The sequence below is a fragment of the Chiloscyllium punctatum genome, chromosome 39 (genome assembly GCF_047496795.1).
Source record: "Chiloscyllium punctatum isolate Juve2018m chromosome 39, sChiPun1.3, whole genome shotgun sequence".
Taxonomy (NCBI): Eukaryota; Metazoa; Chordata; class Chondrichthyes; order Orectolobiformes; family Hemiscylliidae; genus Chiloscyllium; species Chiloscyllium punctatum.
The window spans coordinates 56,498,971-56,513,414 of record NC_092777.1 but is presented as its reverse complement, the minus strand read 5'-3'; the positions used below and the strand labels follow the sequence as shown (position 1 = coordinate 56,513,414).

The following is a 14,444-nucleotide window of genomic DNA, read 5'->3' as shown; positions in this document are numbered from 1 at the left end:
GTGGGGTGGATAGGTGGGAAGGAAGATGGACAGGTAGGACAGCTGAAGAATGTTCAGGTGGAGAAGTCCCAAGGGCCTGATGGGGTCTACCCCAGTTTGTTGTGAGTGGCAAGAGAGGAGATTGCAGGGCTTTGACCAAGATCTCTCTAACCTCGCTAGCCGCTGGAGCAGTCCCAGAGGACTGGTGAGTAGCATTGTTCCCTGTTCAAGAAGGGAAAGAAGTATAATCCAGGAAACTATGGACCAATGAATCTCACATCAGTGGTTGGGAAGCTTTTGGAGAGAATCCTTAAGTATCAGATTTTGGAAAAGCATGACCTAATTAGGGACAGTCAGCTTGGCTTTGTTCAGGGCAGGTCATGTCTTACTAACTTGATTGAACTTTTTGAAGCAACGATGAAGGTGATGATGGGAGTAGAGCAGTGGATGCTGTTGACGTGGATTTTAGTAAAGCTTTCAACAATGTTCCTCATCGTAAGCTCATCAAGAAGATTTGCATGGGATCCACAGTGACTTGGCCATGTGGAGTCAGAATTGGCTTGCCTGTAGAAGACAGGGGGTAGTGGTGGAAGGGTGTTTTTTCAGGCTGGAGGTCAGTGACTAGTGGTGTTCCACAAGAATCAATACTGCGACCTCTGCTGTTTGTGATAAATGACTCGGATGAAGTTGTAGATGGGTGGGTTAGTAAGTTTTGCAGATGATCGGTGGAGTTGAGGATTTATGTAGAAGGTTGTGAAAGGATACAGTGGGATAAAAATCAATTGCAGGTTTGGGCAGAGCAATAGCAGATGGAGTTTAATCTGGGTAAGTGTGTCATCATTTGATATAAATGATTTAGATGTGAGCATAAAAGGTATAGTTAGTAATTTGCAGATGACACCAAAATTGGAGGTGTAGTGGACAGCGAAGAACGTTACCTCAGATTACCACAGGATCTTGATCAGATGGGCCAATGGACTAAGGAGTGGCAGGTGGAGTTTAATTTAGACAAATGTGAGGTGCTGCATTTTGGGAAAGCAAATCTTAGCAGGACTTGTATACTTAATGGTAAGATCCTAAGGAGTGTTACTGAACAAAGAGACCTTGGAGTGTAGGTTCATAGCTCCTTGAAAATAGAGTTGCAGATAGATAGGATAGTGAAGGTGGTGTTTGGTATGCTTTCCTTTATTGGTCAGAGTATTGAGTACAGGAGTTGGGAGGTCATATTGCGGCTGTACAGGACATTGGTTAGGCCACTGTTGGAATATTGCATGCAATTCTGGTCTCCTTCCTATCGGAAGGATGTTGTGAAACTTGAAAGGGTTCAGAAAAGATTTACAAGGATGTTGCCAGGATTGGAGGGTTTGAGTTATTGGGAGAGGCTGAACAGGCTGGGGCTGTTTTCCCTGGAGCATCAGAGGCTGAGGGGTGACCTTTTATAGAGATTCATAAAGTCATGAGGGGCATGGTGGGGTGGGGGATTTCAGAACTAGAGGGCAAAGGTTTAGGGTGAGTGGGAAAGATATAAAAGAGACCTAAGGGGCAATGTTTTCATGCAGAGGGTAGTGCGTGTGTGGAATGAGCTGCCAGAAGAAGTGGTGGAGGCTGGTACAATTACAGCATTTAAAAGGCATCTGGATGGGTATATGAATAGGAAGGGTTTGGAGGGATATGGCCCAGGTGCTGGCAGGTGGGACTAGATTGGGTTGGGATATCTGGTCAGCATGGAAGAGTTGGACAGAAGTGTCTGTTTCCATGCTGTACATTTCTATGACTGTGAGGTGCTGCACTGTGGGAGATCAAATGTTAAGAAAAAGTATACAGTTCATGGCAGGACCCTGGAGAACATTGTACAGAGGAATTTTGTAGTTCAAGTCTACAGCTCCCAGAAAGTGGCCATGGAAGTAGGTAGGGTGGCAACAAAGGCATTTGGAATGCTAGCCTTTATTGTTTGGGCAATGAGGATGTCATTTTGCAGCTTTATAAGATTTTGGTTAGACCACACTTAAGAAGAGTATTGTGTTCAGGAAGGTTGTGGAGGGCTCAGAAGAGGTTTAGCCAGATGCTACCTGGATTAGAGGCTATCAAGGAGAGGCTAGAAAACTTGGCTTGTCTTCTCTGGAGTGGCAGAGGATGAGGGGAGACTTGATAGAAGTCTATAAAGTTATGAAATTCATAGATAGGGTTGACGGTCAAAATCTTTTTCCCAGAGTTGAAATGTCTGATACCAGTTATTTAAGGTGAGAGTGGAAAAGTTCAAAGGAGATGTGAGGGACAAGTTTTTTTTTAAGAGTGGTGGGAGTCTGGAATGTACTGCCAGAGGTGGTGGTGGATGCAGATATGATAAGGGTGTTTAGGGAGCTTTTAAATAAGCACATTGAATGTGCAAGGAATGGAGGGATGTGGATCAAGGAAGGCCGAAGGGATTAGTTTAATTTGGTGTCCTGTTCGGCACAACATTGTGGGCTGAAGGGCCTGTTCCTGTGTTGTACTATTCGATGTTCTATATAATTCTTAGTTACTTAGCATCATAGAGACATGCAGCATGGAAAGAGACCCTTCGGTCCAACTCATCCATGCTGACCAAATTTAATCTGGCCCTATTTGGCCCTTATCCATTTCTGGACAAATGGTGGAGATTGTAGGCTGAAGATGCCAGTCTATATGTCTTTGTATTGTCACTATGCTTGATGTAATCTAGGAGAAACTGTCTTGGTAAAATGCACATTTTCGTTTAGTTTGCAAATTCAATATTTTTAAAAGTTAAATATCATTCTCTTTATTTAAAAAACCATTGTTACTGTGAAATTACACAGCAAACTGTATTAATAAAATAATCTCAATCCTATGTTGCAGATCTAAAAGCTGCCTTAAGCTATCTTAACACGTCTGCAAATGCTTTTATGTTTGATGACTGGGAGAAAAGACCAAATAAATCTTCCTGCATTCGTTGTGCAGTGATTGGAAATGGTGGAATTCTGAATGGCTCTCGGAAGGGTGAGGAAATTGATCAACATGACTATGTATTCCGGTATGTTCATATTTGTATCTCAATGTGGATTGTGGCAAATGAGCCTGGAATGCCTGTGAAACTCTGTTCATCTGTTAGCCTAGGACACCAATCTAAGCCAGGTCAAAAAAAAATTGTCTTTTTGTTGCTGAATTGAAGAGTTTTAAATAAAATGAGTCTGGGCATGGAATCCAGTTCTGCTTCCAATACTGTTTCAGTTCTACAGGGTTCTGTTGTGGTGTCCATATCTCTGAGCCAGGAGGCCTGGGCTCAAGTTTCACCTGCTCTAGAGGTGTGTAATAACATCTCTGAATAGGTTGATTAGAAAATGCCAACCAATTGAGTAAATTGGCAACCTCCTAAGGATTTTTAGCACATGGCATTTTTATTGCTGTGTTGTTGGAAATTTGAGTGTTGTTTACAATCTTCAGATTTAGGTGCTGCTTCTACTGACACACACCCAGTTTTAATTTTTTTGAAATCAATATTCTGTTGAAACGTAGTTTGTATTTTGGTGACAGCGATTTGTTTGAATATTTGGCCCTTGCAAACCAAGCTTGCCATTTTGTTCATTGCCTTTTGTTTATAACCCCATTCCGATTTGGCGATCCTTGGAATTAAAATTCATCCAAGTCCTGTCAATATGTAATGTGTATATTAATTTTATGAAACCTACAAAGTGGGGTGCTACCCAGTTTGAAGAGTAAAAGGAAGATTGAGTAAAGCAGTAAATAAGATAAGCTTTTTTTTTTGTTTTAAACGACTGTAGGTTCTAAAAGGTAAAGAGGGCTGGGAGAAACATGAGAGAGTTAAAAGGTTTTATTTTCTATCAGTCTCACTATTTGTTTGTTTCTGCTGTTTTTCTGATCTAGAGCAAATGGTGCCATTATTAAAGGATTTGAGAAAGATGTAGGGACCAGAACATCATTTTACACATTTTCCACAAATACAATGAAAAATTCTCTATATGCGTATCACCGTTTGGGATATATTGGTCTGCCACAATCTGAGGTAAAGTGTTTTTCCAGGTCAGCTGCCTGAGGCCAAACTGCACAGTTTACAAACCTTGGTGTCACCTTTGACTCTCAGCTGAGCTTCTGACCACTCATCCACTTCGGCTGCCTATTTTTACTTCAAACGGAGCTGATTCCACTCTCAGCTCAGCTGCTGCTCCGTGTCTTAGTTACCTCTGGACTTGACAATTGCACTCTTTGATGACCTCTCATTTCTCCGTGCACTTGAAGTTTATTCAAATCTTTGCTGCTTCCTGCCAAAGTCCTATTCGCCCTCTGCCTACGTGCAAGCTGACCTACAGTGGCCAAATAAAGTCCAGAGTTTTAAGATTCTCATCACTACTTTCACATTCTCCTGCCCTAGTTCAGTAATCTCTAACCATCCCTTGCCTTTGGCAGTTTGGTCATCCTTCAATGTCAGCTGTGATCAGTTACTCAATGTTCTGGAACACAGCCACTGTCTAACCCTGAGGCCCCACACCTAGTGCTTTGTGTAACAGCAAGAGAAGCAACGCATCCACTTTGGTTACAAGAACTTACTCCTATGGGACTATTCCATGAGTTGAACCTAAGGGGCAACTTATCAACGCAGAGAGTGGTGCATGTTTGAAACAAGTTGACTGGGGTGGTGGTGGAAGCTGGTATAATTTTACTTTTTAAAAGGCATCTGGATGGGTATTTCAATAGGAAGGATTTAGAAGGATATGGGCCAAATGCTGGCAAATGGGATAGGATTAATTTAGGATAGTTGGTCAGCATGGACAAATTGGACCAAAGGATCTGTTTCTGTGTGGTACATCTCTGGAAATGTGAACTTCCAGACGTAATGTTCAGACGTCATTACAGCTCACTCATGTTGGTATATGACACGAATCTGGGTAACTGCTGGAAATCTAAAAGCCAAAGTTGCATTCAGATTGTTCAATCATTCAGTCTTTGCCTTTGATAATATATCAGTGAAAATTTGAAGGCACTGGCTTTATTGTTCACCTGGTTGGCTTTGGAAAGAGACTTGACAAAACTATTAGATTACTTAGAGTGGAAACAGACCCTTCGGCCCAACAAGTTTACACCGACCCTCCAAAGAACAATCCAGCCAGACCCATTCCCCTACATCTAACACTATGGGCAATTTTAACATAGCCAATTCACCTAACCTGCAGGTTTTTGGACTGTGGGAGGAAACTGGAGCACCCGGAGGAAACCCACGCAGACACTGGGAAAATGTGCAAACTCCACACATGAGGTGGGAATTGAACCCAGGTCTCTGGCGCTGTGAGGCAGTGGTGCTAACCACTGTGCCACCATGCTACCCATGTTCTTTTCATGCCCTGGCAAATGTCATGCCAATATGAAATTCATTGAGTGAGGTAGAAAGAACCTGCATTGATAGAACAAATGTCCTGATTATGGCATGCCCCAGAGAGCTCCAGAGTCAATGAAGGGATTTTTATTTTTGTTGTAGTTTAGTCGTAGTTGTAATATAGGATGCAAGTTTGTGCACAGCAGGTTTGGATGGTTTGAGCTCTAAGGAGACGCTGAATAGGCTACAGCTATTTTCCCTGGAGCGTCAAAAGGGTGACCTTCGAGAGATTTATAAAATTGAGAGGCAGAGTTAGGGTGAATAGCCAAGATCTTTTCCCAAGAGTGGGGGGATCCAAAACTAGAGGGCATAGGTTTAAAGTGAGGGGGGGGGGAAGATTTAAAAGGAACCTAAGGGGCAACTTATTAACGCAGAGAGTGGTGCATGTTTGAAACAAGTTGCCTGGGGTGGTGGTGGAGGCTGGTATAATTTTACTTTTAAAAGGCATCTGGATGGGTATTTCGATAGGAAGGATTTAGAAGGATATGGGCCAAATGCTAGAAAATGGGATAGGATTAATATAGGATATCTGGTCAGCATGGCCAAATTGGACCAAAGGATCTGTTTCTGTGTGGTACATCTCTATGACACTAAGTCCCTACAAAATGGAAATGTGAACTTCCAGATCTGTTTTGGTGAAGGCTAGTTGAAAATTAATTGGCCAGGGCACCAGCAAACTCCCATCTCCCATTCAGAATTGTACCAGGGAATGTGTTGCATCTATCTGCAAGAGAAGATTCGCTAGGATGTTGTCTGGGATGAAAACTCTAATGAGAAGAGATTGGTTAGGCTGGGTTTGTATTCCTGGGAGCAGAGGAGGCTGAAAGGGTTTTGAAGTACACAAAAAACTGAGAGTTGTTGACAGGGTGAGCTATGAGAACCTTTGTCCCTGTAGCAGACACATGAGACCAGCGGGCACAAGTTTAAGGTGAGGAGTAAATGGTTTAGAGATTGGAGAGAAAATGTTTTTCACCCAGACGGTGATAGATATGTGGAACATGCTGCCTGAAAAGGTGGTAGAGATTGGCGTACTCTCAACATTGACGTGCTCATCCTGATGCTTCTTAAAATGCCAGGGCATAGTGGGCAGTGGACCAAGTGCAAGTAAATGGGATTGATGTTGTTTAGTCTTTGTTGGCTGCCATCGAATGGTGGGCCAAAGGGCCTGTTTCTGTGCTGTATGACTCAATGACAGTAAAAACAAAAAGGCCCTTTGGTTTCATTGTTCATCTGAAAGGCAGCATCCCCAGCAATACAGCCATTTTTCTCTCTGTATGACATTGAAATGTTGTGTTAGATTTTATCCTCTCGTTCTGAAGTGGAACTTGAATCCAAATTTTCTGATTAGAATCAAGCATATGACACGCTGAGGCATGGCTGACACCCACTGTATAGTCAGTCCATAGACAGAGTAAAGGACATGATGAAAAATTTGAGGGAATGAGCTGTAAGTTGGGTTAAAGTAGGAAATTTCCATCCTCCTTTCGTATGAACTAGTAATATATCCAGAGTCTTCTGGAGTAAATGAACTAATAATAACTGGGTTGGTGGAGATAGACAGCACACTCTGATCTGGATTTTTTTGTTATTCATTCCTGGGATGAGGGTGTTGCTGGCTAGACAACATTTGAGGCCCATCCTCAGATCCCAGAGTGCAATTAAGAGTCAATCACATTGCTGTGCGTCTGGAATCACATGTAGGCCAGACAGGGTAAGGATGGCAGTTTCCTTTCCTAAAGGATCTTAGTGAACCAGATGAGCTTTTTCAACAATCAACAATGGATTTGTGGTTATCACGTAATTCAGATTTTCTACTTTTTTTAAAATCAAATTCAAATTGCATCATCTCCTGTGGTGGGTTTCGCTCCCGGGGTCCCAAGAACATTATCTGAGTCTCTGAATTGACAGTCCAGCAGTAATACTGCTAGGCCATCCCCATCTCGTCCCCTCTCCCTCCAACCCATATTATAATAATATATGGACATAATATAACTTTGTTTTAGTGACTGAGACTGAGGAAAAGATGGGGATCCAAATGGAGTTTGAATATTTTCTTTTTTGGAAGATTAAAGCTTACAATTAGAATAGATGGCACTGGTGTTATCAGAGTGCTCAGAAGGGAGGAGACTTAAAACATCTACATTAGTTCTGTAATAATTACAATATACTGCATGACCATATTGGGGAAATGAAAATTAGTTGGGTCGGCAAAACAGTTTGTTCTTGATGCTAATTTGAAAAGTGATTTAATTAATCCCTGATCCCTGTATTAACATGGGAAAGGAAAGAATTAAATAAATACTTTATATGGTTGTGTTTTATAATTCAGGCAAATAAACCATTCTTGTTACATTTTGATTATGATTTGTATACTTGGCAGCAATATTTACCTCATGTGCATGAGGAATGCCGCGATTAGTCTGTACAATTTCATCATCGTTTGTAATTGAGCCATTGCTTCCATTCTCCATGTAATTTCTCTTTATTTACTTCTCTTTATTTGAAGGAGACAAGATACGTGTTTCTTCCAGATCACAACCGAGATTACTACCTAGTAAAAGCTGCCATACTGAATGCACCCATAGAGAAGGGAAGTGACAAATCCCAAAAGTAGGTTGTTGTGGTTTATGTTCAGTTATGCTGTTGTTGCATCACTATCTGAGTCAGTCAGTCACTGTGATTAGTAGAGACATACTGCATGTAAACAGACTCTTTGGTCCAATGAATCCATGCTGACCATAATCTCAAACTAAACTAGTCCCACCTACCTGCACTTAGCCTATATCCCTCCAAACATTTATTAATAATGTACTTGCCAAACATCTTTTAACTGTACCCACATCCACCAGTTCCTCTGCAAGTTCATTCCACACATGAACCACGCTTTTTAAAAAAAAATTACACCTCCTGTCTTTTTTTTCCTCCTCCTCACCATTTTAGGAAAAAAGTGCCCACTAGTCTTGAAATCCCCCACCCTAGGGATTTCATTCACATTGCCATTCACCTTATCCATGCCCTTCATGATTTTATAAACCTCTATAAGGTCACCTCTCTCTATATCCTGCGATTAACTGAAAAACGTCCCAGCCTATTCAGCCTCCCTTATAACTCAAGCCCTTCATTCCCAGCAACATCCTGGTAAATCCTTTATGAACCCTCTCCAGCTTAATAATATCCTTTCTATAACAGGGAGATCTGAACTGTACACAGTATTGCAGAAGAGACTTACCAATGTTCTGTACAACCTCAAAATGACATCTCAACTCCTATACTCAAGGTCTGAGCAATGAAGGCAAGTGTACTAAATACTGCCTTAACACCCAATCTATGTGATGCAAACTTCAAAGAATTATATATCTGAACCCCAAGGTGTCTCTGTTCTATGATATTATCCAAAGCCTTACTTTTAATTCTATCAAGTCTTGCATTTTGGTAAATCAAACAAAGGCAATACCTTGCGTTTATCCAAATTAAATTCCATCGGCCGCTCCTCAGCAGAGAGGAATGATTGCTTCACTAGCTGCGAGTGCACACACTGTGCAAAATGAAGTGACTTGTCTCTTGCTGGATATAGAGCTGAAAACGTGTTGCTGGAAAAGCGCAGCAGGTCAGGCAGCATCCAAGGAGCAGGAGAATCGACGTTTCGGGCATAAGCCCTTCTTCAGGAATGAGGAAAGGGCTTATGCCCGAAACATCGATTCTCCTGTTCCTTGGATGCTACCTGACCTGCTGCGCTTTTCCAGCAACACATTTCAGCTCTGATCTCCAGCATCTGCAGTCCTCACTTTCTCCTCTTGCTGGATATATTCAGCATTTCACTTTCCCCTTCTGTTCAAGGTGGGGCCACATTATACCGGGTATGGATTTACCTTAAGTACAGTGTAATCCCTGTGTAAACAACTTTTTAAAATAGGCATTGCAATGACAGTTATGACCAATTATTTCCCTCCAAGCACCTTATTTTGCTTAAAAGGGCCCTTCTGGTGCGGTGGTGGTGTCCCTGCGTCTGGAACAGAAGGCGTGGATTCTGGTTGCTGTAGAGGGCTGTCTGAACTGTTTGACTGAAAATGCCCAGCTTTTTCTGCTCCACCTCGTTTTATTTTTTTGCAATGGAGATTAATGTGTGAGTGTGCAAATCTGTCCTGAGGACAGTGCATTTTGAATCAGATTAATTCTGGGAATTCAATGCGGAGCTGCACTGCCCCTCATTGTCCAACTGGATGGTTTAACCTCCCAGAATGACATCACAACTGTGCGTCCAATTGGCCATCTGTAGAAGAAAGATGAGTAGGAAAGCCAAACTTGGACTCTTGTTGCTGATTTTGTTTTTGTTTTGTGTTTGGTGGTACAATGTGTAGGAATGTTTCCCATCCTTTCACAGTTGAGCGGCCCATTACATTCAATGTGTCCAGCCACACATGAGGAAGAACTATTTAGTAACTTACTAAAAACCATCTCTGTGGAGCCGCAGTTGACTATTTTCAGAAACAGTGGATGAGAATTGCATGGCTATTGGAAGCATCGGGGAATTAAAAACTGAATGCATGTGTAGCCCTGGAAGGAGTTCTGAAGGGAATGACTATGTAATATTTTGGTTTTCTGTTTCTTTATGCCTTAGGCCACCGACGTATTTTGGAGAAAATGGTCGACCTGAAAAGTTCAAGATGTATCACCCTGACTTTATTCGATATGTTCGAAATAGGTAAAAAGGAGATTTGATTTTGCAATGTTAAAAGGGAGAAGGAGTCAGAAATGCTTGAGAATGTATTGACAATTGGATTTGTAAAGTTGCCATTGTCCCAGAGGAGAAAGTGAGGCAGATGCTGGAGATCAGAGTCATAGAGTGTGGTGCTGGAAAAGCACGGCTAGTCAGGTGGCATCCGACTGAGCTTATGCTTGAAATGTTGATTCTCCTGCTCCTCGGATGCTGCCTGACTGGCTGTGCTTTTTCCAGCACTGCACTCTTCGACATTGTCCTAGAGGACCACTCGACTGTTCTCTCTCGTTAGCGAGTGACTGATTAGTGTGTAGCCTCAGGGTCCCCACTGATCAGGTGGGAGCAGGTAACCTCAGCTGGAGCAGGTATTGAATCCATGCTGTTAGCCTCACTCTATCCCGAACCAGCTGCCCAGCCAATGGAGCTAAAAGGGCTAAGGATAACCAAAACTGCCTTAAGGGTCAGATGTTTTGTTCAACATGTGCCACCTTTACTAGACAGAGCATAGTTGGAGAATTCCCACTCTTGTTAATGGTTATAGTACAGTGTTTGAGCGGTGATTGGATTTGGTGCTAGTGGAAGGGCATCACTGTGTCATCAAAATGGACCCAGTGGCAGGAGATGTGACTCTGACATTGGTGGGTTGGGAGCAGATGATGGCAAAGGACAATTTCCCAGTGGCGAAAGGTGGAGCCTGAAGAGTGGCAACTTCAACTTTGGTTGGGTCCGGTGTAGATGGCGATGGAGACGGGATGGTGACACAGGCATCATTGGTGACAGGCATCATTGGTGAGCTGGCTCGGGACTGATGGACTCTCTTTTAAGCTACATAGAGTCTTAGAGATGTACAGCATGGAAACAGACCCTTTGGTCTAACTCATTCATGTCAACCAGATAACCTAAATTAATCTTGTCATGTTATATCCCTCCTAAAGCCTTCCTATTCATGTACCCATCTAGAGCATGTTTAAATGCTGTAATTGTACCAGCCTTTATCACCTCCTCTGGCAGCTCATTCCACACACACACCACCCTCTGTGTGAACAAGTTGCTTCTTGGATCCCTTTTAAATCATTCCCATTTCACCTTGAACCTATACCCTTTAATTTTGGACTCCCCGAGCTCAGTGAATTGACCTTGTCTATTTACCCTATCCCTGCCCCTCCATGATTTTACAAATTTCTATAAGGTCACCCCTCAGCCTTCACTCCAGGGTAAACAGCCCCAGCCTGTTCAGCCTCTCCCTATAGCTCAAACTCTCCAACCCTATCAACATCCTTGTAAATCTTTTCTGAGCCATTTCAAATTTCACAACATTGTTCTTGTAGCAGAGAGGCCAGAATTGCAAGCAGTATTCCAACAATGGCCGAACCAAAGTCCTGTACAGCTGCAACATGATCTCCCAACTCCTGTACTCAATGTACTGACCAATGAAGGCAAGCATTTCAAATGTCGTCTTCACTATCCTATCTACCTGTAATTCCACATTCCAAAAACTATGAACCTGTAACCCAAGGTCGCTTTGTTCAGCAACACTCCCCAGGACCTTACCATAAAGTATGTAAGTACTGCCCTGACTTACCTTTTCAAAATGCAGCACTTCATGTTTATCGAGTCTGTCTATTTTCTTTATCATTAAACTATTCAAAATGGCACCGGATTATGGCGACAGTGGGAAAGCTTTTGACTGTATTTTACTGTTCTCATAGTCAAAGGTTCTCACAGTAAAATACATGTCACAATAAAATCTTTCTTTCATTCTTTTCATTCATTTCATTCATTTCTTTCGTTCTTTCTTTCGTTCTTTCTTTCGTTCTGATCTTTCCGGCCATTCCCTGACCTCCATGTTCCTTTAATCACATTCAATCACTCTCCATCCCTTACGACCTCCAATATCATCTCCTTTGTCCATCTCCGAGACATCCATCTGTCTCGGAGAATCTTTGCTTGAGTTTTACCAGCTTGCAGTTATTGCCAAGAATACAATGACCTGCATTTGTGGGGTTTAACAGGTTTACACTTGATTAGGTATTGATGGATTTATGTCTTAAGAATTTGAATTGGCACTTGTTACAAGCATTGAGATGGATCAAAGGATGATCTTCTGCACATGTGAATGAGTTAAACTTTCTGATGAGTCCCTTCTTACTTGCAATCAATTTGCTTTTTACATTTGGTTAAAAGACCATTGCATTCCCAACTCTTCTATGCCAATTCACTTACTCTCGATTTTCATTCTGAGTTTCTGTAGCCTTGACACAGAGGGAGCTAAAGCAGCACAACTGCTATGTTAATTTCTGAGTTAGGACTGCTGCAAATTTGAAGGTGAACCTGTTTAATTATGCTGATTTTAAAAAATCAAATTCATGTCTTATCACTTTTATGATTTCTGTTTAAAATACAGAATAATTATACAATATTAGAAAACAAATTGCCTTTACTTTTCACTGAAAGTTAGGTTTGACTTATAATTAACAAACCATAGCTGCAATAAAAATTAATCACTGTGATTCATTCTCAATGACACTGTCAAAAATACTCGCTATTTCCCTGCATTGCTGACTGCACTGGAGTCTGTGGAGGTGAGATATGAATGTGTTGAGCATAAAATCTTATATCTGAGTGGGTCGAGCCCTAACATCTGAGCCAGAAGGTTGTGGGTTCAAATCTCAGTCCGAACTTTTTGTGTGTAATTGTGGCTGTTGCATTGGTGTGGTAGCTCGCCTGAAGATGCTAGCTTTCTGAGGTGATGCTACATTTGAGGCTTTGTCTGTTGTCTCAGGTGCACATAAAATACCCCATTACACAATACTGAAGCAGATTGGATAGAATTCTATCCAGAGTCCTGTTTAATAGTCATCCTTCAATCAAGACCACAGAAACAGATTGATTGTTTGTCCATTATCACATTGCTATATTTGGGAGCTTGCTTTTTGCAAATTGGGGACTGAATTTGCTGTATTGTAGCAGCGACTACTCCATACCAAATATTTTTGGGAAGTATTGAGGATTATAAAAGTGCGAATCTGTCCTTCTGTTTTAATCTTAATTATTTCATACTCTAAGCTGGCAGCAGTCGAGGAGAAAGAAGTTAATTTACAGTTTCTCCCTCCACAGATGCTGCCAGGTCAGGTGAGTTTTTCAAGCATTTTCTATCTTCGTTATTTCTTTTCTGGAAGGGTCAACACTAGGGTTGCGTTATTCACAAGCCATATACATGATTGAGGCACATTATTTGAGAAAGGATGTACTGGCAGTGGAGAAGGTGCAGAGGAGGTTCACTAGGCTAATTCTGGAGTTGATAAGGTTGCCTTGTAAGGAGAGTAGACTGAGACTCTCCTCATTGGAGTTTAAAGAATGAAGGGGAATCTTATAGAAACATATAAAAGGATGAAAGGAATGGATAAGATAGAAGCAGCGAGGTTGTTTCCACTGGCTGGTCAAACTCGAACTAGGGGACATAGCCTCAAAAATAAGGGGGAGCAGATTTAGGACTGAGTTGAGGAGGCACTTCTTCACCTAAAAAGGTTGTGAATCTGAGAATTCCCTTACCAAGTGAAGCAGTTGAGATTACCTCATTAAAGACCGAGAGACTTTTGAACAATAAATGGATTAAAGGTTATGGTGAGCAGGCGGGTAAGTGGAGCTAAGTCCATGGAAAGATCAACCATCATCTTATTGAATGGCGGAGCAGGCTTGACAGGCCAGATGGCATACTCCTGCTCCTGTTTCTTATGTTCTTATGCTCTTATTACTTTGTTTCTTTGTTTAATCACCTCACCGTTTAGTTTCCTCCTACCTCTTCCCTGCCCCCCCCCTCCCCCTTGCTTTGTAATCCTGAACATGAAAGATGCAGTCAGCTTACATGAGGACGTAACTTGATGTGTAATGTGGAAATGAGATAATTCACTGTGGTCATAAAAGAGTAAAGCCAGATTGTAAATATTGATGCTTTGAAACACACTGTTCAGGGACATTTTGGTTGTGTTCACTTATTCAACACAAAGTTAACATGTAATTACTGTAAGCAATTTTGATATCAAGTAATATGTTTGAGGTACCAAGTTCCAGTCTCTGGATTAAAAAGTGTATCCTGAATTCATCGCTGGATTTGTTAGTGATTATTTTGTATCTAGATTTGAACTTCCACTGCCCCCTTCCATACATCTACCTTATCAAACGCTATTCAAAATTAGTGTTATTGAATGGAGTGGGTCTGTGTCCTCAAACTCAGCTATGTGAAGTAATCTGATAGAGTGGAGCAGTTCTGAAAGCTAGTATTTCCAAATAAACCTGTTGGACTAGAACCTGGTGTTGTGTGACTTTTAACTTAATCTCATGAAAGCTTACAATTCTAGTAGA

The 14,444-nt window shown here is 41.7% G+C and overlaps 1 protein-coding gene across 2 annotated transcripts in view; it reads left to right on the top strand.

Moving 5' to 3' along the window:
- LOC140464080 (alpha-N-acetylgalactosaminide alpha-2,6-sialyltransferase 2-like) overlaps window positions 1-14,444 on the top strand; it is a 105,558-nt gene that overhangs the window by 81,865 nt on the left and 9,249 nt on the right. For both annotated transcript variants that reach the window (XM_072558771.1, XM_072558770.1), the window contains 4 exons: window positions 2,836-3,010; window positions 3,862-4,000; window positions 7,872-7,975; window positions 9,984-10,067. In XM_072558771.1, the coding sequence (XP_072414872.1) occupies window positions 2,836-3,010; window positions 3,862-4,000; window positions 7,872-7,975; window positions 9,984-10,067 (502 nt within the window). The remainder of the gene's footprint in view (window positions 1-2,835; window positions 3,011-3,861; window positions 4,001-7,871; window positions 7,976-9,983; window positions 10,068-14,444) is intronic.